This window comes from Anoplopoma fimbria, chromosome 12 (genome assembly GCF_027596085.1).
Source record: "Anoplopoma fimbria isolate UVic2021 breed Golden Eagle Sablefish chromosome 12, Afim_UVic_2022, whole genome shotgun sequence".
NCBI lineage: Eukaryota > Metazoa > Chordata > Actinopteri > Perciformes > Anoplopomatidae > Anoplopoma > Anoplopoma fimbria.
This window is the reverse complement of record NC_072460.1, coordinates 26,947,376-26,970,436: the sequence shown is the minus strand read 5'-3', so window position 1 is coordinate 26,970,436 and position 23,061 is coordinate 26,947,376. Positions and strand designations below refer to the sequence as shown.

The following is a 23,061-nucleotide window of genomic DNA, read 5'->3' as shown; positions in this document are numbered from 1 at the left end:
AGAGGAAGATCATGTGATTCTAAAAATGACTTTTAATGAGATTGTTTTTCTTTCAATATCAACATGAAAGTAAGTAATCAAGTTAAATCCAGTGAAACCCTGAGTTTATATCGAGGCTGCCTCCAAAGATAAAGACACGCTGAAGGTATTTTAAACTCCACTAGTGTCTAAAAGCAGATCTAAACTTCAGGTCAGTCTGAACGTGATGTGATCGGTGATCGTGTCTGAGCGGCTGCTGTGTGGATCCTCACCGTCGTCTTCTCCAGACAGTGAAGAAGGTGGTTGTGTTGATGCTCGAACGCTGATCTGTTCTTCACACACAGAGCCGTGCTGTCACTGTCTCGGTCCTGAACACAAAAAACAAAACAAAATACAAATTTACACAACTAGTTGTAAAAAAAATCACTTACAACCTTATTGTTTCATCAGCAGACAGCAGAGGAAACACATTTTAAAAAGACCTACTTAAATCATCACAAAAGTTTTACATTTTGGTGTGAGAACATTTAAGGTTATGATGTCATTGGATCGTGTCGTTACAAGTAGAGATTTAAATAAATATCATGAGATATTTAGTAAGTAAGGAAGTCCAGCCAAACTTGTGATACGGTGATGAGTACATGAGACATGAGTCATTTTAGTCAAAACGTCTTCTTGATTGAGTGGAAACATTCATAAGAAAGAACAAAAGTTTTAAGAAAAGACAAGCAGCTTCAATCCTTCACAGGAAGCCACATTTTATTTAAAATGTTTAAACCAAATGTTAATGTGAATCTAGAATAACTGATTCCTCAGTATTTGTATGACTCTATGATGAAGAGTTCTCAGAACCATGACAGTAAAGTCAGAGACTCTGGTGGATGTTATCTGCATTTAAAACAAGCCTATGATTAGGAAGTGATGAATGTAAAACAGCAAAGGCACACAGAAGATGACAGTAGGGACATATCAAATTGTGTCATCTGCATAAAAATGAACATTGAAGTACCGAATGCGAAACCCAAACTTTTCCGAACACAGACAGATAGAAGTTTTTCCTCCATTTCTGATTCATGCCGTAGTTTTGGACATGAGACTCAACCACTGTCGGTCACATTGTCTTGATCCCATTCTTTCTCCCTGGAGGATTAACCCCTTCCTTATATTCCTTATTAACAATTTTTTTAATTTGGTAAACGTAGTCAAGAAAGTCTTCATTATTTTATATTAATTAGAGACAGAACTAAAGGATAAATAAAGGAGATCCTTGAAGGACGGTCAATGTATAATAATCTTTAAGCCTCTCTTCTGTTGTTTAATCTGATCTCCTCCATCTCTCACTTTTTCACACCAGCAAACTAATCTTGTGGATTTGTAACATTTTTTTCTTCTGATTTATTATTCTTTACTGTTTTATTACTTATTTACTTATTTATAATACTTGTTTGATCTTGTGTTTTTTTACTGATGTCTCTTGTTTGCACTATCCTCTCTGCTGCTGTAATCCTAAAATAATATAAAATAAGATAAAATAAGATAATCCTTTATTAGTCCCGCAGCAGGGAAATGTGCAGGATTACAGCAGCAGAGAGGACAGTGCAAACAAGTATTATAAATAAGTAAATAAGAAAGTTAAAAATCCCCAATAACTAAAACATTATATATACAGATAGAATAATTGTGGTGTTGTACAGTGGATTGCACATATTTTGCAAACTTCCCTGCTGCGGGACTAATAAAGGATTATTTTATTTGATCTTATCTTATCTTATCTCTTTCTTAATATTTCTTCTTCCTCTCCATGTTTCCATCTGTGATGTTTCAGAACAAACTCTCAGGATATAAAATAAATAAAAAGATGATTTGTTAGATCATAAAGAGGAAACTGATCCTCCTCCTTCTCCGTTCTCCTACTCTTCCTCCTCTCTCTTCCTCTTCACCCTCATTATGCCCTCTTTAAATCCAACATTCCACTTTCTCCCTGAGCTCTGAGAGGGATTAAGACTCAACAATATCAGTGTGTGTGTGTGTGTGTGTGTGTGTGTGTGTGTGTGTGTGTGTGTGTGTGTGTGTGTGTGTGTGTGTGTGTGTGTGTGTGTGTGTGTGTGTGTGTGTGAGAGATCCATCCACTCTCTACCTGAAGCTTAAATCCTCTTTACTGATAAAACATTGAAACCCAGTAAATGTTTCATCCTCTGGCTGTAATCTAAAAACACGATGAATGTGAGAGATGAGAGTAAAGCTCCTCAGATGTTCAGAGATGTTCACAGAGTTCAGCTGAACATTAACCTCCAGTTTATCCTCAGGCTATTCAACACTTCAGCACAGATCCCTGCAGACGCTTTACCGCTGGTTAAGGAAACTTCACGGTTGGTTCACGTAAAAAGCAACATAACATTGTTTTTGTTAAAGGCCACGTTGTTACCTTGTTACCTGTTGCCTTCATGGAAATATCAACCAAACTGGTTCCACCTGGTAAACTCTGAGGTAAACCAGATTACTGCTGTGTCTCTGTTCCAGACTACATGGTGATTCTGATTCTCTGTTTTACACTAACTAAACACAGGACCTTCACCCAGGAGACCGCTGTTTGAGTCTGTTTGTATCTGTCCATCTGTCTGTCCATCTGTCTGTCCATCTGTCTGTCTGTCTGTCTGTCTGTCTGTCTGTCTGTCTCTCTCTCTCTGTCCATCTGTCTCTGTCTGTCTGTCTCTCAGTCTCCCTGTCTGTCTGTCTGTCTGTCTGTCTGTCTGTCTGTCTGTCTGTCTGTCTGTCTGTCTGTCTGTCTGTCTGTCTGTCTGTCTGTCTGTGTCAGTGCTAATGGAGCTAACCTTGTTTCATTGTTGTGTTGCCAAGTTGCTGTTTGTAAAAAGCTTCTCTGATGGAACTTAAACTGCTGAGCCAGCAGCTCCTTATCTGTCTGTCTCTCTGTCTCTCTCTCTCTGTCTCTCTCTCTGTCTCTCTCTGTCTCTCTCTCTGTCTCTCTCTGTCTCTCTCTCTGTCTCTCTCTGTGTGTCTCTCTCTCTGTCTCTCTCTCTCTCTCTCTGTCTCTCTCAGTCTCTCTCTCTGTCTGTCTCTCTGTCTCTCTCTGTCTCTCTGTCTCTCTGTCTCTCTCTCTCTGTCTCTCTGGGTCTGCACCTTTGTTGTTTTTGTTGTTGGCTTCTACCTCATCTTTTCCACACTTTCTCAAGTTAATAAATTGGATTAGATGCTTTTACATCTAGTCCTAAAGTGAAGACCAACTGTGCATCACTCTGAGGATGTTGGACGGCTGTTATTTGGAAAACATCCCATTTATCGTTTCAGGACTTCCTTATTTTGGCGTACAACCGTCGTGGTTTAGCCCGGATGATTCAGACTTGGAACAAAACAGCCTGACAGAGAGCGTCTGGAGGAAGTGGTTTCTGTGTGGTGTACCAATGAATCCTGGAGGGTTGGGTTGAGGTGGGACCGCCATCAGACCTCGATCCGACCAAACTACACAGGGAACTCTGCACAGCAGCGCTTTGCATTCTGGGATGCTGATGAGTGACACCAACAGATGCTCGCTGTTGAACCAAGGCCCGACCTTAACTTGAAGCTAAGTACATATACCTGTTGATTTATCAGGGCTTCCTGTGTTTACTTTAATGCAGCTGATCCACTCATTGAGACACCAGAGCAAACCAAACTATTAAAAACATTTCAAACAGTCCACCTCCAGATATATAAGTTATATCTTCATGTCTTCCTCTCTATCCGTTCTCTCTCTCTCTCCATCACTGTCTGAGTTATCTGGACTGTAATCCACTCTTCCTGCTCGATAGTGAGAAACTATCGACTGTCAGTGTTCAGTGTGTGTGTGTGTGTGTGTGTGTGTGTGTGTGTGTGTGTGTGTGTGTGTGTGTGTGTGTGTGTGTGTGTGTCTCACCCCGAGGTTTCGGTCTTCTTTGTACTGGAGGAAGGCGTTGGCTGCTCCTTTCTTCGCCATGCGGATCCGAGCCATGCGCACTTTCTGTCGGACAAAAACACACACAGGAAAAACAGCACCGTCAGCACATCACGCACACACACACACACACACACACACACACACACACACACACACACACACACACACACACACACACACACACACACACACACACACACACACACACACACAGTGTACAGGAGCATTAAGGTTAAAGTGAAGCCGTCAGACAGTTTTTTCCTGTAAAGGTGTAACCAGTGAAATGTTAGCAGAGGATCTCAGGTTTTATGAAAACAGGATCTCTGAATGAAAATGTAACTTACAAGTAAGCAAGAAGATTAAAATGTACAGTAGAAAAAGTCTCTCAGATTCTGCGTAGCTGATAAATATTTGATTTTAAAATGATTTATAATAATAAAAATATGCATAGTATATTAAATTTAAAGATATGTGTTGTAATGACATTCTTTAGTTATCATGGGTTTTAATCTGCTAACAATAAAAATACTGTGAAACTACTGTAACATACTTGTTTTAACATAGTCTTACTTGTTTGTTTACAATATTTTAATGTACATTTTCATATTTTCTATTTTTTATTTTCTTTTACTACAATCACCTAGCCAAATTCCTTATATGTTTAATGTACTTTGCAATAAACCATTTCTGATTCTGATTTGTTTTAAGGAAATATCATAATCATAAATAATATATTTCATATTTCTGAAAGGATGTGCTTTGTGACATTTATGTTTCCTAAACCAAATACTGTGAAACACACTTTTAATGCTTTTAATGAAATGTTGAATTTTAAATCTTATTGTCCTTGATATATAAGTATTCATTTTTAGTATTATTTCTAATATTTCAAATATTTATTATGTATAAATACTGATATTTTCTTTAAAGTTTTTTTAAAAGGTTGCTTAGACTTTTTAAGTAAAATTTTCAATCAAATCAATAAGTATATATTTTGCATGCTAACATAGAAAAACTTTGTATGTTATCATGCTAACTGTAGCTTTAACAGCTAGCAGAGCCAGTGTGTTGTTGATGTGTTGATACTTGAGACTTATATAAGTCATTTTAATAAGTTCATTTAATAAGGTAAGTAACAGTTTGATAACAGCTGATGACACCGAACAAAGTTAAATCCTGACGTAGAATCAGCCAGAAGAGACTCAAAGTCCGTGGATGTCCTGTTTCACTGACCTGCTGCGCTCTCATCTTGTCCGCTCTCTGGTTCTGGTGGTAGATCCGGCTGAAGTTGGACACTATGACGGGTACCGGCAGAGCGATCACCAGAACGCCGCTGAGGGAGCAGATGGAGCCGAAGATCTTCCCAGCGATGGTGTTGGGAACCATGTCGCCGTACCTGCAGGGAGGAAACACCGTCACATCGTCGGTCAATGGGTTGACCAAAGCTTTCTGCTCGACACATTTGTTATTGTTGCCCACGAAAGAAAACTCAGCAGCAGCTCCTCCTGTCATTACAAAACAGGTTTAGCTAGGTTAACTATAATTATATTTATATTTATATTTACAGGCCCACAATCAAGCTGACAATTCCAATCCTAATTTATCTTCATTTAGTCATTTAATTCAGCGTATTCAGACATGAGCGTTCCTGAGAGTCTGTAAAGTCTGTTTCCATCTGCTGTTTTTATCCAAAGGCAACAAGAACAACTTTTGTTTTGCAACATCTAAATTGTTTTTCCCTATTCAGGATTTTTTGATGCACAAATTCGAAAAGTAGCATAAAAACAGGGAGAAACACACTTATTGACTTCGGGTAGTAGTCATTTTAGGAAGCTTTAAGTTGTTCTTCAACGTCACATCTCTGATGTTAAAACAGCTGATTGAAGAAATAACGAGCTCAAAAGTTTTTTCGTGAAGTTCATGTTTTACTAATTTGCTTCAGTTGGAACTTTAACAGAACTACAGAAGAAATACAGATAAAACAAGGAGACAGACAGACAGACAGACAGACAGACAGACAGACAGACAGACAGACAGACAGACAGAGACAGAGAGACAGAGAGAGAGACAGACAGACAGACAGACAGACAGAACCACAGATGGGAAGACAGAAATACAGACAAACAAACAGATAGATAGATAGTAATCGTTAATGCGTTACGATACGTTTCTGGCTGTTAGTGCACACACACACACACACACACACACACACACACACACACACACACACACACACACACACACACACACACACACACACACACACACACACACACACACACACACACAGGTTGCCGGTTGTTGCCTCAAGCGGCCTTCACCTCTCATCGTACTGATCCATTAATCACAGGTAGTGAGACGAGGAAGAGGAGGAGGAGGAGGAGGAGGAGGAGGAGGAGGAGGAGGAGGAGGAGATTAGAGAGTGGGCGAGATGCCAGGACGGATTGTGTGAGAGGAGGAAACACTTCACAGCTGATGATCCACGTTTCACTGCAGGAAACACTCAACAGTTACATCTCCACCGTCAGCTGTGATTGTGAAGCTTGTTTAATGTTCCACTGCAGCTGATCATAACGCTTAATGTTCACACTACAACACTCAGACGTGTGTCCTTTATAGTCACATTACATTCAGAACATATTTTAAACATATTATTATTTATACAGTGGATCCTTTCCTGCAGTAAAAGTACTAATACCTACCTAAAAATACATAGATATAGATGTAGTAAAAGTAGTTAAATAAAAGTATTGATAGTGCAGTAAAATGAGAAGGATTTTCTTAACACACAGAACCACTTCATCTTTCAGTTGATCACAAACATTCAACACCAACACATCTGGAGATACGTGGTTTTATCTGGAAAGGAAAAGCATAACAAGAAGATCTTAAATCTGAGTTATTAAGTATTGTTTTGCCTGCAGAATATGAACTGTTTTAACTTCATAGAGATTAAATTATTCCTTTTCCATCTTTCTCGTCTAGTGTCTGTCTCACTGTGGAATTAAACTCTCTATATTCAAATATGCAAATCTTGTCGGGCTGTACAGTAGATCAGATATGAAGGTAATGAAGTGCTGCTTTACCTGCTGCAGAGGATTATGTCTGAGTCATTCTGAAAAAAGGCCACGCCCCCATCTGCTGCGTTAATACTCATATCTGAATATCTGAGAGGTCATTTACTTTCTTTTTTTTCCTTTTGAAGCTACAGTCATTTCAGAGTTGTCCAGCATCGCCCTGTGAACATGTGTTTTATAATGAATCTGTCATTTAAAGCAGACTGTTGTAGTTCTTGTTTTAAGAAATTAACACTTTTAAAATGTTTTTTGAATTATTATGCATTACATTTAAAGTGATAGGGATTATTCTCTGCGATGGATTTGTTTTTTAGTTTTGACCAAATCCTCCAAAACTTCACTTTACATTTTATATTTACATTTCTACTCTGAATTAAATGAAAGAAACTGTTTTTTTTCTGCAAGCTGAACGACCTATATTTTATTCTCTGCACCTTTGAGCAAGGCACTGAACCCTCGACTGTTCACTGGATCCCAACATCAACAAAACACCAGAAACAACATGTTTTCATATAAACCACCAGCAGCAGCAGCAGCAACTGACATTTTCTAAATCAAATGATTAATTGAGAAATTGAGAAAATAATTGACAGATTAATAGATAAAAAAATAATCATCACTTCTTTCTGTGGGGGGAGAATTCAAATGGGGACCATTGCCTCCCATGTTATGTATAATTGAAAAGAAATGTGACCATATATATATATATAAATATATATATTTTTTTATATATACATATATATATATATGTATATATAAATGGGGGTAAATGGAGGCACCTCCATTCCAGCCAGAAGGCTCCGCCCACTCTGAGAGCAGAGCGTAGGGATCAGGTGTGGGAAGAGACACACCTGGAGGTGATCTCATCATCAAGGGAGGTGAACAAAAGACACTAAGGGAAGCTGATCTGGTGAGATGCTGAGAGGAGTCTCTTCTCCCCAATACCTCCAGGGGTTGGTTATAGTGGAAACCAGTAAGTCGACTGTCGGCCCGGAGAAGATAGTTTAGATTTAATTTGTCTCTTGACTGAGCTTGATTTACTGTCTTGTTTGTATAACTTTGACTTTGCTTTATTGAAGACCTTGGTAAAGGCTGTTTTGACTCTGTCTTTGTCCTGGTCCTCTGTGTAATCCTGTTACAGCGGAATAAATCTAAAGGTTGAAATACTTTACAAAAGCTTTAAAGAATAAAAGTTCTTGTTTGTTTTTAAATTTGTATGAGTATACACAACCGCTGACGATCTCTGCTTGGTAACATTCTCACACAGTTTATCATGACTTTCATTTTTCTTTTGTTTTTACCAGGCATCAACCTCCAGTTCTTAAGAGTGAAGTCAAAGCTTCATGTGTTATTAAATGATGCTCCATTTAGAGTCAAACAGACCATAAAGCAGGGGATGCTTTAGGGCGGGGCTACACACTGATTGACAGGTCCACACCAGAGACGTATACGGCGTCTCTACGTCACTCCTGCTCAGTCCATATATGGTCACTTCATGTACAGTGGTTGCAAAAAACAAGATGGGGACGACCAAAACGCTGAACTCAAGTCATCAAAACATCATTCCACAACCCAACGGGTGAGGTAAATATGTCCACATTTTTTGTACGATAATTATAATTACTCAAAGAAAAGTGCAAGAACACAAAAAAGGCTTTGATTGACCAAAAGTAAAATGTAATTTCTTACTTTCATCCCTTAAAGTGATGTGCAGTTAATGGGCTAAAACATGCAAAACCACCAGTGTGATAAAACATAACTGTCCCCTTTTAGTTTTAGTTTTAATTAACTGTGTTACGATGCCTGAGAGAGTGAATGTTTGACAGTAATTTGCTGAATAAGTGTGTTGGAGCTCAGTGTGATAAAGGACTCGGGTCAGTTTTACTGGACCTCCAGCGTCCTCAACGGGAAGAGATATTGGCAGCTGGGAGCAGATCAATGTGATAACAGAGAGGGCCGAGTGGAACAGAGGTAATCTGTAATTGTTGGCAAAAGCACTCAGAAGAATCGACGGAGACATCAGACTGAGGCCAAACAGCCGGGATGAATCTGAGCCGGATCACTGACTGAATCCACCCTGAACATCAACCGGACCTACATCTTCACTCACATTTCACTATCACCTCTCTACTAACTCTTCTCAGTTATTCAGACTTTTCTTCTCTAGACTATAAAGATGAGCAAGAATTGTTACACCAAATTTGTTTTGCGGGCATGAACTCTGAGAATATTTAGTTTCCAGTTTACAAAACAAAATAAAGTAGTGAGATAAATTGGAAGTGACATTTTCAGATTTTTGTCATAAAAGAAAAAAACTCTGTAAAGTAACAATTTGGTTCAAATCAGTCCAGTTTTTGAGCTAAAGCTGTCTGTTTAATGCTAGCTAACGTAGCAGTTTCATTCAGGTTAGCTTATAATGCAGTCAGGTAGCAACACTTTGATTAATTTGAACCTTTGGGTCATCACAACTAAAGGAGTTAGAGGTCCATTTTGTTTCATTAAAATTACAGGTACAATAACAGGTCATTTTTTGTTGAGATTATAGCTAACAGGTAACTTTAGCAGCTAACACAGTTCAGTTCATGTTAGCTAATGGGTCAGGTTCGCATCCAATGAAGAGACATCCCGGTTTATCTGCTAAAGTTGTTCATGGTTCATTTCTTATGTGTGCTTAGTGCTGAAATAATTGTCCCCACTCCTGATGGTGAAATATGGTCACGCTAGGTTAGCAGCTAATAAAGACCTCGGTCCAGTTTAGCAAACATGTCTGCTACAACAGTTTGGTTCAGTTTAGCTAATGGGTCAGTTTGACGACTGAAACAGTTGATTACAGGTAAGCAAATGGGTAGCTAACAGATCTATTAAGAGTTAAAAAGGTTAGTTAACAGGTCAGCTTAGCAGCTAATAATGTGTTTAAGTTAGCTTCAGTAAGTCAGTTTAGCATCTTAAAAATCTAGCTAGAAGCTGGTACAGCAGTTCATTTCAGGTGTGATGAATCAGTTTAGCTAAAACTGTTTTATTCACTTGAGCTACATGGTGAGTTTGATGACTAAACAGTTGAGTATTTTTTCATAAACCATGTTAGCTAACAGATCTATTTTGCAGCTAAAACAGGTTCAGATTAGCTAACTGGTCAGTTTAGCAGCTAAATAACCTTGGTTCGAGTAAGCTACAATAAGTCAGTTTAGCAGCTAAAAGTTATAACAGTTGGGGATGGATACATATAGATAAAACATGGCTATAGATAAAACATGATTCAGTTTAGTTGGCGGGTCAGTTTGATGACTAAATAGTTGATTTCTTTCTAAAGAGTTAGGCTAGCTAGTCTACTCAGCAGCTAAAACAGTAAGGTTCAGATTTGCTAACGCGTCAGTTTAGCAGTTTAAAACCTTTGTTTAAAGTTAGCTTTGGGGTCAGTGCAGCTAAAACGGTTGTGTTAGGTAACTAATTTGTCAGATTAGCAGACAAAACAGCTCAGCTTCAGTTAGCTAAAAATTCAGTTTAATAGCTATCAATAGCTACTAAATCACCTCCGAAAGTTTGACTCTTGTTAGTCTGAGAAAATGTCAACGGCAGCCGACTCGGAAGTTCCATATTGTGAATATATAATATGCAAATGAATGCAAAATAATAGATGAGGACAATAACCTGCCAAAAACAAATGAAGGACAAAACCATAAACCTCCCATCTCCTGGAGCCGTATGAGAAGACGGAGAGGCAGCCACCGAGCGGCTGACAGCCACCGAGCACCGCGAGTACGACTCAGAATGTAAATGTAGACATAAAATGTAAATGAACGGAGCTGTGATGGGCAGACAGCCGACCGGAGCATCTGTTAACTCACAGTACAGCTGGAATATCAGCCTCATTAGCCTCGGGTTTATGGAGCCTGTGATTCATAGGTTGTTAGGTTCCATAGTGACTTTTGGAGAATGACTACTGCTGTTATATTCATCAGGTAACACCACCTGATGAACACCATCATTATCATCCGCCTGTGGGCTAGAAACTAGCTGAGCTGCCCAAATTCTTTGTTCATTGACGCTCACTGAGGGTTTCAGATAGGATTTCATTCAAACATTTCTCATTTCCTTGAAAACCCGTCCGTGTGGGAAGGTGCTGGGTTACTGTGGGCAGTATTACCCACAATAATCCCATGTGGGCCCCATAAGGGTTTTACCCAAACAGGCGGCAACCTCTGGTTCTGAAACGTGAAGTCACTGCTTCATGTGTTAAAGCTGCATTCTCTCTCCTGTCCACCAGGGGGCGACTCCTCTGGTTGTATAGAAGTCTATGAGAAAATGACTCTACTTCTCTCTTGATTTATTCCCTCAGTAAACATTGTAAACATGAGTTTATGGTCTCAATCTCTAGTTTCAAGTCTTCTTCAATACAGCATGATGTTCATTTAGTAAATGATGCTCCATTTAGAGTCAAACAGACCATAAAGCAGGGGATGCTTTAGGGCGGGGCTACACACTGATTTCATGGTAAAAGGACATCAACTGTACGATGAGTGCTGGATAGTTTCCTCGTACACTAACAATTAGTAAAAGATGGATTAGTGATCAGCTTCTTTTAAGATACAGTTAGATGGTTTTTTTCTGATCAGATGTAGCTAAGCTAGCAGCTTACCTGCTTCTAGTCTTTGTGCTAAGCTAAGCTAAGCTAAGCTAAATGTGTCCTGAACCTGTTTCTGTACAGGATGCACAAGGAGGAAACATAAGGCCGTTTTACAAAATGTCCAATTTAAAATTAATCAAATGGGTAAAAAGACTTATTTCACAAACAGAAACACCTGCACAACATCATGCAACTTCAAAGGCAAGGTCTTCATTTATAACCTTGAACTTCCAATAATGGACTAACACACACACACACACACACACACACACACACACACACACACACACACACACACACACACACACACACACACACACACACACACACACGCGCAGGTGTGTGTGTTTCTTCCATCAGAGAGCAGCAGTAAATCTGCAGCAGCCTTGAGTCTACAGCCAAACATTACACTCAATGCACCTTTAATGGACCGTAAATTAGCTAGGATGCTGCTTCTGCTCTGTGTGTGTGTGTGTGTGTGTGTGTGTGTGTGTGTGTGTGTGTGTGTGTGTGTGTGTGTGTGTGTGTGTGTGTGTGTGTTTTAGAGCTGTGTGTGATGAAATTCACGTTAAAGTCTACAAAACGTGGAATGCTGTGATTTGTGTGAAATCAATGTGAATGTTTTATCTGAGGTTTTAAACCACCTTCCTCCTGTGCAGCTGCACAAAAATAAAGGTAGAAGAAGAAAAGAAGGTCATAGATCAACCAATCACTGGCCTGATCTCCCTGCAGGCATTCAGCACACACACACACACACACACACACAAACATAAAGCATGAAGGCTGTTCAACCTACTCACAAAACCCCCACACATGTATGTAGAGTTACTACATACTGTATACACAGTACACACATATATATACACTCGTTATAGTACAGTACATATATTCACTACGTCACAACGAAGCATGAACATATTTAACCCATTCAGACAAAGACCACAACTTCATTGATTGATCTTATTCACTGACCTGAAGAGTCTGACTGCGCACACACACACCACACACACACACACACACACACACACACACACACACACACACACACACACACACACACACACACACACACACACACACACACTCACACACACACACTCACACACACACACACACACACACACACACACACACACACACACACACACACACACACACACACTCACACTCACACTTGAAGAAAAAACTAACCAGACTTCATAAAGAAACTGATAAGAACTGTATATAATGTTTTACACCAACATTTCATAAATACTCATAATTTAATAATCTGCCTTCAATGAAAATGTTCAGAACAAACATAATAAATATAATAAAGTATAAAGTTATTACCTTTCATGATGTTTATCACATGATAAATGCATGTTATTACAGACAATAATGTAATTAATTATGTTAAAAAGGCGATAGCACATTTACAATCCAACACAATACAACTACATAAATAAAAATGTGAAGCTGCATCTTATTGACTCTTTCTACAACACACTTCCTGTTTGTCATGAAGAGCCATCATCCATCAGAACAAATGACTCTGTCGTGTCCGACAATTTAAATATTGTTATTGTTTTTAAACATTATCTTAAGATAGTGTGCGACACGTTTCAATTCCTGCTGATCCATAAATTCATCTTTTACTGAAATCAGTGAGTCCTCACAACTATTTTTATCAAACATACAGATCCCTCTTTAATAATATTGACCTTTTAAAGGATCTTAATGAAATTATAAGTTTGTAAAACATAAACTACCGTCGTGTCCTACAGTTATCACAAATGGATCACACAAAATAGGCCTGAGATGTAACATTTCAAACAAAACAAAAATAAAAAAATCCTCCAGGTAGCATCACATAAACCAGCCAAAAAACTGTCTTAAACAAATAAGAAAATGATTTAAAAGAAGAACGTGATATTTTTGTAAAATAAAAATGATGTTTTTAATGCATAACAACTCTATTCTGTTTCTCAAGGATACTCTGTTTGCTTCTCTTCCACCTTCTGTAAAGTTTATCCTCAGGAAAGGAACAGTGTAATAAATCTGTTTATTATCATTTTATTTTTTAATTGATTGTTTATTCGAGCGAAGCTGCAGCACACGTTCAACCAGCAGAGGTCAGTAAAACGGACTCTTTGACCCGCAGAGCTACGTTTCAAATGTCGGAGGTTGTGACTGCAGAGAAAGGTGATTAAACCAGAAAGAGAGAGAGTGTGTGTGTCTGTGTGTGTGTGTGTGTGTGTGTGTGTGTGTGTGTGTGTGTGTGTGTGTGTGTGTGTGTGTGTGTGTGTGTGTGTGTGTGTGTGTGTGTGAGGAGATGATAATGTTAAATAATGGATGGCAGCATTAGAAGGCTTGTAGCTGGTTAGCAGAGAGACACAGAGGGAGGATAAAGTTTATATTCTCTTCCTCTTCCTCCCTCCTTCCTCCGTTCCCTCCTCACTCTACATGTTTCCTTCATTTCCTTCCTCTCTCTTGCCTTTTTCATTCTCTCCTCTATCTCCCTACCCATCTCCCGTTTCTCCTCCCTCCCTCCCCCTTCTTTCTCTGGGGTCATTATCTGCAGAAGCCGGAGCCAAGTCTCCGTCCTGCAGCAGGAGAGAGGAGGAGGAGGAGGAGGAGGAGGAGGAGGAGGAGGACACATGGAGTGGTAGCTTGACACAAAGCCAGAGGAGAGAGATGGAGGATGGAGGGAGGATGGAGGAGAGGAAAGAGGAGAAGGAGAGAACACCGGTAGGTCAAGAGAAAAGGAGGAGAGCTGATATCTGTATCAGAGTCAGTGAAGGTCCAGAGTCACAGACAGAATTTAAACTGAGGTCACATTATCATTACTCGCCCTTATCTGGGGTCTGGTGCTGCATGGTTTCTGCCTGTCCAAGCCAGGAGACAACCTACGGTTCTGCAGAGTGAAGTCAAAGCTTCATGTGTTAAAGCTGCATTCTCTCTGCTGTCCACCAGGGGGCGACTCCTCTGGTTGTATAGAAGTCTATGAGAAAATGACTCTACTTCTCTCTTGATTTATTCCCTCAGTAAACATTGTAAACATGAGTTTATGGTCTCAATCTCTAGTTTCAAGTCTTCTTCAATACAGCATGATGTTCATTTAGTAAATGATGCTCCATTTAGAGTCAAACAGACCATAAAGCAGGGGATGCTTTAGGGCGGGGCTACACACTGATTGACAGGTCCACACCAGAGACGTATACGGCGTCTCTACGTCACTCCTCCTCACTCCATATATGGTCACTTCCTGTTCACTGGTTGATAAAAACAACAACATAGTGACGGCCATAAGCCAAACATAGAGAACAAGGCTTCATAACATCAGTCCACAAACCAATGGGTGTCGTCATGACGACAACGTCCACTTCTTATATACAATCCATGGTACGAGCACAACATTTTCTAACTATCCTCAAACAACAGTTCGTTAGATATCTTACAAAAAGTTACTAATTTTGCTTAAAATTTCCTAAAAAAGTTCAGGAACACGTGTCAATTTTTGCTCTTTTCAAAATGAATTTACATCTACATAGGAAACATCGCTTTAGGCAACAACGCTACTCTGTTAGGTTTAGTAAAAGATCGTGAAATACTAAGATTTTGCTTAAAATAACGACAGAAGTGATGTTACTGAAGGACAGAAGTTACATAACAAATAAATCCACATTGTCTTCTGGTTTCAGGCATTGAAAGAGCATCTTCTCCTCTACATCTCAGAGGTTCAGATCATTAAAGCAAAATACAACCAACTAATAAATGATGAGGTATTATTATAGATTGAAACAATAGCAGTATATAAAGTTAGGAAAATGAGCTCCAACTTTACGAGAAAAAAAAAAAACTGTCTCTTTAAATCCTGTGATCCACAGTCGGTCCCTCAAAGCTTTTTCAAGACTAGACTAGTAAAACAAAAATGGCTGAATGGAGTGAATAATGCATCGGATCAACAGACTGCTGATGAGCATCTCAGAAAGTCATGTGACCCTCTGAGGAGCCGGAGTCAACTGTCGTCATAAATAAAGGTTTTACAAAGGGTGGGGGGTGGGGGGGAGAGGGTCCCAGGAGGCCCGGGTCAGCCCGGTTATTCTGAGCCACTCTCCCAGAACTTTAAATATTTCATAGTTCAGGATTATGTCATCCTGCACCGAGCCACGATACAAAGACACGGACCAGAGCTGGAGCAAGTACAAGATCCTTACTCAGGTACAAGTAGTACTGCTGCAGGTTACACAGAGAAAACATCCTGCACTCAAAATCTAGTATCAGATTCAAAATCTACTTAAAGTACCAAAAGTAAAAATACTCATAATGCAGGAAAATATATGTATTATAATATTATAATTATTGATACATTAATGTGTTCATCACTTTAAAGGTGAAATTAATTTGAATGATTTAATGATTTTATATACTGCTGGTAGTTTGATCTGTAATAATACATCATCATTTAGTAGTGGAGTAGAAGTATAAAGTAGCAGAAACTAAAAGTACCTCAGAATTGTACTTGTACTTGAGTATGAACTTTTAGAGGAAGATGAAGTTAAAGAAAAACAAAAGATAAAGTGAGAAACAACAAAAAGCAGAAAAACAAACAGAGACGGTCGTCTGCTGTTCACTGATTGGAGCAGATAGGAATCCATTAGTGCCGAGTCAGCCAATCGAACACACAGACCGATCCCTATCTCCCACCTGTGACAGGGGAGCCAGCCAATCATATCTAATGGAGAGACAGACAGCCAATGGTAATTAGTTTAGAGAGGAGAGCAGGAAGGGCAATTTAACTGAGGGGTAAACCCTCCTATCAGAGAAGAAGAAGAAGAAGAAGAAGAAGAAGAAGAAGAAGAAGAAGAAGAAGAAGAAGAAGAAGAAGAAGAAGAAGAAGAAGAAGAGGATACCTACCTGCTCAGGTACTCTATACTGCCTTGCCTTGTGTGAAGTTATCATTCAGCTCCAGTGTTCTGATACAGGGTGGAATATTTATTTAATTCAGAAACGTCTTAATCATCTCTCTCTCTCTCTCTCTCTCTCTCTCTCTCTCTCTCTCTCTCTCTCTCTCTCTCTCTCTCTCTCTCTCTCTCTCTCTCTCTCTCTCTCTCTCTCTCTCTCTCTCTCTCTCTCCTGCCTCCAAACTGTCTGAATTGGGATCCAGCTCCACAAGGACACTGTATCGACCGGACCAGTTTGATAAGCAGCTCGGTTTGGTTTTCCTCTTTGAAAACTTCTATTCTGGGTTACAGCCGTCTGCTAAAAGCCTCCCTGCTCTCCTCCTCTTTCCCTCCCTCCTCCTCCTCCTCCTCCTCCTCCTCGTCTTTCCTCCTCCTCCCTCCTCTCCATCACCTTGTTGCCTTTCCTAAATCCTCAATCCTCTCCTTCTGTCCTCTCCTTTCTCCTCATCTCTCCTCCAGTGTAATCCACTTCCATGTTTAATTGATGGAGTGATGATGAAAGTTGCAGGAGGAGGGATGGTTGTTCCATGTTTTCTCCTCCTCTGGTGAAGGAGATCCGACTCTTAAGCAAACTGAACTCCTTTCTCCTTTCTCTCTGTCTCCTGTCCTTTTTGTGTTTTTGTATCCTTTGTTTCTCTTTTCTCTCTTCATTCATATCTTGATGTCACTCCTCTTTATTTCACATATATAATCATGTTTCTAAAGGACAGTTCAGATGAGAGATTCACACCATGACTAGACATCAGTATAAGAGTCCACCTCTAAAATGATATCACGAGGCTTGAAGCTGCTGTCACTCCCACAACGATTGACAGATCTTTAAATACAAACACTAGCATCCATGTTGTTCCCTCCAAGAGGACTCGATGATATGAGATGACATACATGACAGGATAATTCTCCAAAATAAAGTTATTGTTTTTCTCATTTCTGTTTTGAATAATTTCAACTCCATAAAGGTCCATAAAATGTAAATTTAATGTTCTCAAAGGAAAAGTCAGGCTTCAAGTGAACCACTCTCCAAATGGAAACAAGTGCCACCGGTGATGACAGATTAAAGGTATACTTAGTTTTATTTTGAAAGAGCACTCCACTGGTTTATCATCACTCTCCTAAAACACTGTCAGACTCACAACCGACAGTTTAGGGGAGAAAAGGACCAACATGCATTCAGCAGAACCAGAGATATTGTCTTTTAAACAGTTGTTCTTCCACGTTAAAACCTGGCTGCTACATTACCCACAATGCAACGCAACCTCTAACAGTTGATTAGGATTAACAAGGCAAACAAACCAAAGGTTTGTCATCCTTTAATGAAAAATCTAAGTTGTAAATTACACAGTAGTGAGTGAAACAACGAGTCAGCATTCAGACAGCAGGTGTACATTTGTGAATTCCCTAAAAAAAGGTTCTTCAAATATGTGCTGATTGATTCTTTAATGGAATAAAATTGAATTACAGTACAGCAAAAGGATTAAAGATGAAGGAAAAGGAAAAAGTGTGAAGACATAACAAAGGAAAGGAACCAAAATTATATAAAGGAGATGGTAAAGAGAAAACAGTGACATAACAACAAAAGACTAAAAATAAAAGAAAAATTTATAGAAAGAATGAAAGTCACACTGAGTCTATTTTCAGCGTCACGAGGGGTTATTTAAAGCTGCAGAGTTTTTCAGGTTCAAACACTCCATGCCAGGCAGATGAAACTCTTCATAACTGTAAAAAAAAAAGCAGTGACATGTCCAGTTAAAAATATTCTACACTGGACCAGTTTGGAAACAAAAAGTCTGCTACAGGGCTCGTTGTCTGGTCACACAGACTTCTACATCAAGCGGCTCATTGATCTTAGCTCAATGTTCTGTCCAGTCATGTGATCTAGAAACTGTCCCCCTTTAGCCTCAACACTTGGTTATGTTCCTGGACTTTGAACTCCCTGACCCTGGAGGTTTAGTGTCGTCAAAACCAGCTCACACATATGCAACATCATGTCGTACGCTGATGACACTGCCCTGTTTGTGTCAGAAGTGCTGACGAGTCAGCGTACAGACAGGAGGTAATGCCCATGTGCAACTGGATGTGAAACAATGGTAAGAGATGATAATGGACTTCAGGAGGTCCAGACCACAAACCCGCTGCATGTCAGCAGTCCGGCTGCCAAAAAAGCCCACAAGGTTTTCTGGGTATGCACGTGACGAACGGCGTTACCTGGAAATCAAACATACACGTACAAAAAGACAAACGTCTTTGACTTGAACCTGTGACGCAGGATGATGACTCGTCAACAGACCTGGCATATAAATACAAACTGAGGATCTAATATTAGACTCCAAACACTTTGAAACCAGCAGATCATTTCCAAAATAACACACAAACACACACACAAACACACACACATATCGTGTCATCATGGGATGAAAGGTAACCATTAACCCGACAGATGGTTTCATTGCACAGAACCATCCAAGACTTTTAGGTGTGATCCTGCAAAGTCTGTGAGGGTTAAGTTTTTGTCCAACTGTGAAATCGTCGAGTGTTTGAGTCTTTCCCAGAAATGTTTAGCCTTTTATGAACACTTTCACAGTTTGAAGTGCTGCACATGGTGGGAAAACCAGGACGCAACCTCCGGTTATGTAAAGTGAAGTCAAAGCTTCCTGTGTTAAAGCTGCATTCTCTCTGCTGTCCACCAGGGGGCGACTCCTCTGGTTGTATAGAAGTCTATGAGAAAATGACTCTACTTCTCTCTTGATTTATTCCCTCAGTAAACATTGTAAACATGAGTTTATGGTCTCAATCTCTAGTTTCAAGTCTTCTTCAATACAGCATGATGTTCATTTAGTAAATGATGCTCCATTTAGAGTCAAACAGACCATAAAGCAGGGGATGCTTTAGGGCGGGGCTACACACTGATTGACAGGTCCACACCAGAGACGTATACGGCGTCTCTACGTCACTCCTCCTCAGTCCATATATGGTCACTTCCTGTTTACTGGTTACGGCCGTAATCCAAGAACAGATCCTCGGTTCACAAACCAATGGCGTCTACGTCCACTTCTTATACACAGTCTATGATAGTCCATCGCCCACAAACAGCATCATGCTCTTCTATAACATTATGGAGGACAGTTACATTCAGAGATCTCGTACATAAACGTCCAATCACAACTCCTCTTCAAACATCTTTCTCTGATTTGAAGAAAAATGTTTTTCATAGATAACATTTTCAGTAACACAAGAAAAAGGAAATGATTGGAGCATTTAAATAAAATCAAAAGCTCTTATACTGGACTATTAAAAGCTCTCCTGACTTTGGTTTTCTTTCCTTCCTCTTTGTCTTCCCTCCTCCTCTTTTTTCTATTTCTAGCTACCAGAAGTTAAACACACACACACACACACACACACACACACACACACACACACACACACACACACACACACACACACACACACACACACACACACACACACACACACACACACACACACACAGTGATGTTCCAGTGTGAGACATCTGATCCATCAGTCACCTTTAGAGGATGATATAAATATATATTTGTGTGTAACAGTACTACAAGTGATCTCGTCCTCAAGGTTCACACTAACCTTTCCACACGGTCAGAGGCAGACCAACACACCAAGACCAGAACAGACCCGGGACTGACTAAGACCTGGACACTGACCCAGAGTGTGGAGTGATTCACACCGAACGTCATTACATTCAAAGGCAATGCAAAGACGCAGAGAGACCGACCCGATCCTACAGACCAAGACCAGAACGGACCCAGTCCCACTGACCAAGACCAGAACAGAAGAGGTGCTACCAACTCATACTAGAACAGACCCGGTCCAGTTGACGCAGACCAGAACAGATGGGCAGTCCAACAGATTGGAACAGATCCAGTTGAACCAGACTGGAACACCGACCCAGTCCTATTGACCAAGATTGGAAAAGAGGGGGTCCAGATGACCAAGACCAGGACAGAACTGATGCTTCCAACCCAGACCAGAACAGACCTGATCCAGTTGACCCAGAACAGACGCACATTCCAACCGACTAAGACCGAACACAGACCCAGTCCCACGGACCAAGACCAGGGGAGACCCGGTCCAGTTGACCCAGAAAATGTGGTGTTAAATGTTTTTTTGTGTTACAAACAACATATTTTGTCTTTTTCATTTGGAGGATTGTTGGTTTGACCAAAAGTTCAAAATGAAAGTGGTTTCACCTGTGATGATCCACAATGTATATATATATGTGTATATATATATATACATATATATATATATATATATATATATGTATATATATATATAGATATATATAATATATATATATATATATATATATATATAGAGAGAGAATGATAATACAATATATGTATATATATATATATATATATATTGTATTATCATTCTGTGGACTTGAAACCACATTAGAACAAATCCAGTATTCTCTGTTTATTGAAGCCTCAGGCAGCGTTTCTCTCTTCCTTCCTTCTACATCTTTCTCTTTCTCTGTTTCTCTGTTTCTCTGTTTCTCTGTTTCTCTGTTTCTCTGTTTCTGCTCCTCGTACTTCTTATTTCGTTCCCTCTCATTTTCTCCTGTATTTACGTCTCCCACGCTCTCTCCTCCCCCCCCCCCCTCATCTCTCCCTCTCTTTGTTATTAACTGAGAAGAAGCTCACGTTGTTTCAGAGCGTCTCTAATGTGTCTTATTTGTTCAATTTGCATAATCCACATTTCTGTGTTTATTTTTACCTCACATACAGAAACAATCCATCTCTGTGTGTGTGTGTGTGTGTGTGTGTGTGTGTGTGTGTGTGTGTGTGTGTGTGTGTGTGTGTGTGTGTGTGTGTGTGTGTGTGTGTGTGTGTGTTTAAATATCACATGATGTACGTTAAATGTTTCAGAGAGTCTCACATGGAGAGAAGAAGAAGGGAGACAAAAGGGGGAGAGCAGATAAAGATAAACTAAAAGATTAAAGGGAAGGAGGAGAGAAGGAAGAAGAACGAGGAGAAAGGAAGCAGAGGATTAAAGGACAACCAAAGGAAGGAATGAATGAAGGGAGGGAGGGGAAGGAAAGGAAATAAGGGAGACAATGGGGGAGAAAGGGAAGGAGAGGGTAGAAGAATACTTGAGGAAAGGAAAGAGGAAAGAAGTGGAGAAGGATGAAACTATAAAGATGGAGTTGTCCATTCACAGAGATAAAAAATAGAATAGGGAGAACGAGAAGAGAGGAGGAGAAAATGGAAGGTAAATAAGTGATGGAGAGAAGGGTATAGGAAAGGAGCAAGGAGAAAGGATGAGGGAGAGAGGAGAGGAGGACGGAGGAGGAACGATGAAGAGGAAGAAATGAGTGAAGACAAGCGAGAAAAATGGAGAAAGGAAAGCAATGAGTGAAAAAGGGAGAAAGAGAAGATGGGAGGAGGAGGAAGAGGAGGAGGAAGAGGAGAGTGGGTGGAGGAGGAGAGGAGGGAACACTCAGACACTAAGAGGAAATAATTGATGAGAGGAAAAGTTCTCTCCTCCTTGACTCTGTCGCTTTTTCATCTGTTTATCTAAACCTCGCTCGCCCAGACAGAGTAGCTGCAGCAATTAGGGTCAGGAGAGAGAGAGAGAGAGAGAGAGAGGGAGGGAGGAGGGGAGGAGGAGGAGGAGAGAGGAGATGGAGGAGGAGGTAAGGGAGGAAGAAACAGAGAGGAGAAAAAAGGAAGTAGGAGAGGATGAGGAGGATGAGGAGGATGAGGAGGATGCTCACAGGAGGAAGATGGAGACACTGAGTGGAGCAGCAAGAGAGAATAAATGACCGAGAGAGGAGGAGGAGGAGGAGGTGTGGACAGATAGATGGTCCCTGCAGAGCGTCCAGTCCTCTGGAAGACTACACACACACACACACACACACACACACACACACACACACACACACACACACACACACACACACACACACACACACACACACACACACACACACACACACACACACACACACACCACAAATCCTGCCCTCTGATTGGCTGGCAGGTCCCTGGGTTAAACTGACTCAGTGGTATTATAGTAGTATTATAGTAGTATTATAGTAGTATTATAGTAGTATTATAGTAGTATTATATAGTAGTATTATTATTAGTAGTATTATTAGTAGTATTATTAGTAGTATTATTTAGTAGTATTATAGTAGTATTATAGTAGTATTATAGTAGTATTATAGTATTAGTAGTATTATAGTAGTATTATAGTAGTATTAGTATTAGTAGTATTATAGTAGTAGTTATTATAGTAGTATTAGTAGTATTATAGTAGTATTATAGTAGTATTATAGTAGTATTATAGTAGTATTATAGTAGTATTATAGTAGTAGTAGTATTATAGTAGTATTATTATAGTAGTATTAGTAGTAGTATTATAGTAGTATTATAGTAGTAGTAGTATTATAGTAGTATAGTATTATAGTAGTATTATTAGTAGTATTATAGTAGTATTATAGTAGTATTATAGTAGTATTAT

General features: G+C 39.7%; 1 protein-coding gene across 1 annotated transcript in view; it reads right to left on the bottom strand.

The window, feature by feature from the left end:
* Window positions 1–23,061, bottom strand: part of kcnd1 (potassium voltage-gated channel, Shal-related subfamily, member 1) — a 39,249-nt gene that overhangs the window by 1,295 nt on the left and 14,893 nt on the right. Inside the window, exons 4-6 of the mRNA XM_054609815.1 lie at window positions 5,144–5,306; window positions 3,890–3,973; window positions 252–347 (exon numbers count right to left, since the gene is read on the bottom strand). Of these exons, the coding sequence (XP_054465790.1) occupies window positions 252–347; window positions 3,890–3,973; window positions 5,144–5,306 (343 nt within the window). The remainder of the gene's footprint in view (window positions 1–251; window positions 348–3,889; window positions 3,974–5,143; window positions 5,307–23,061) is intronic.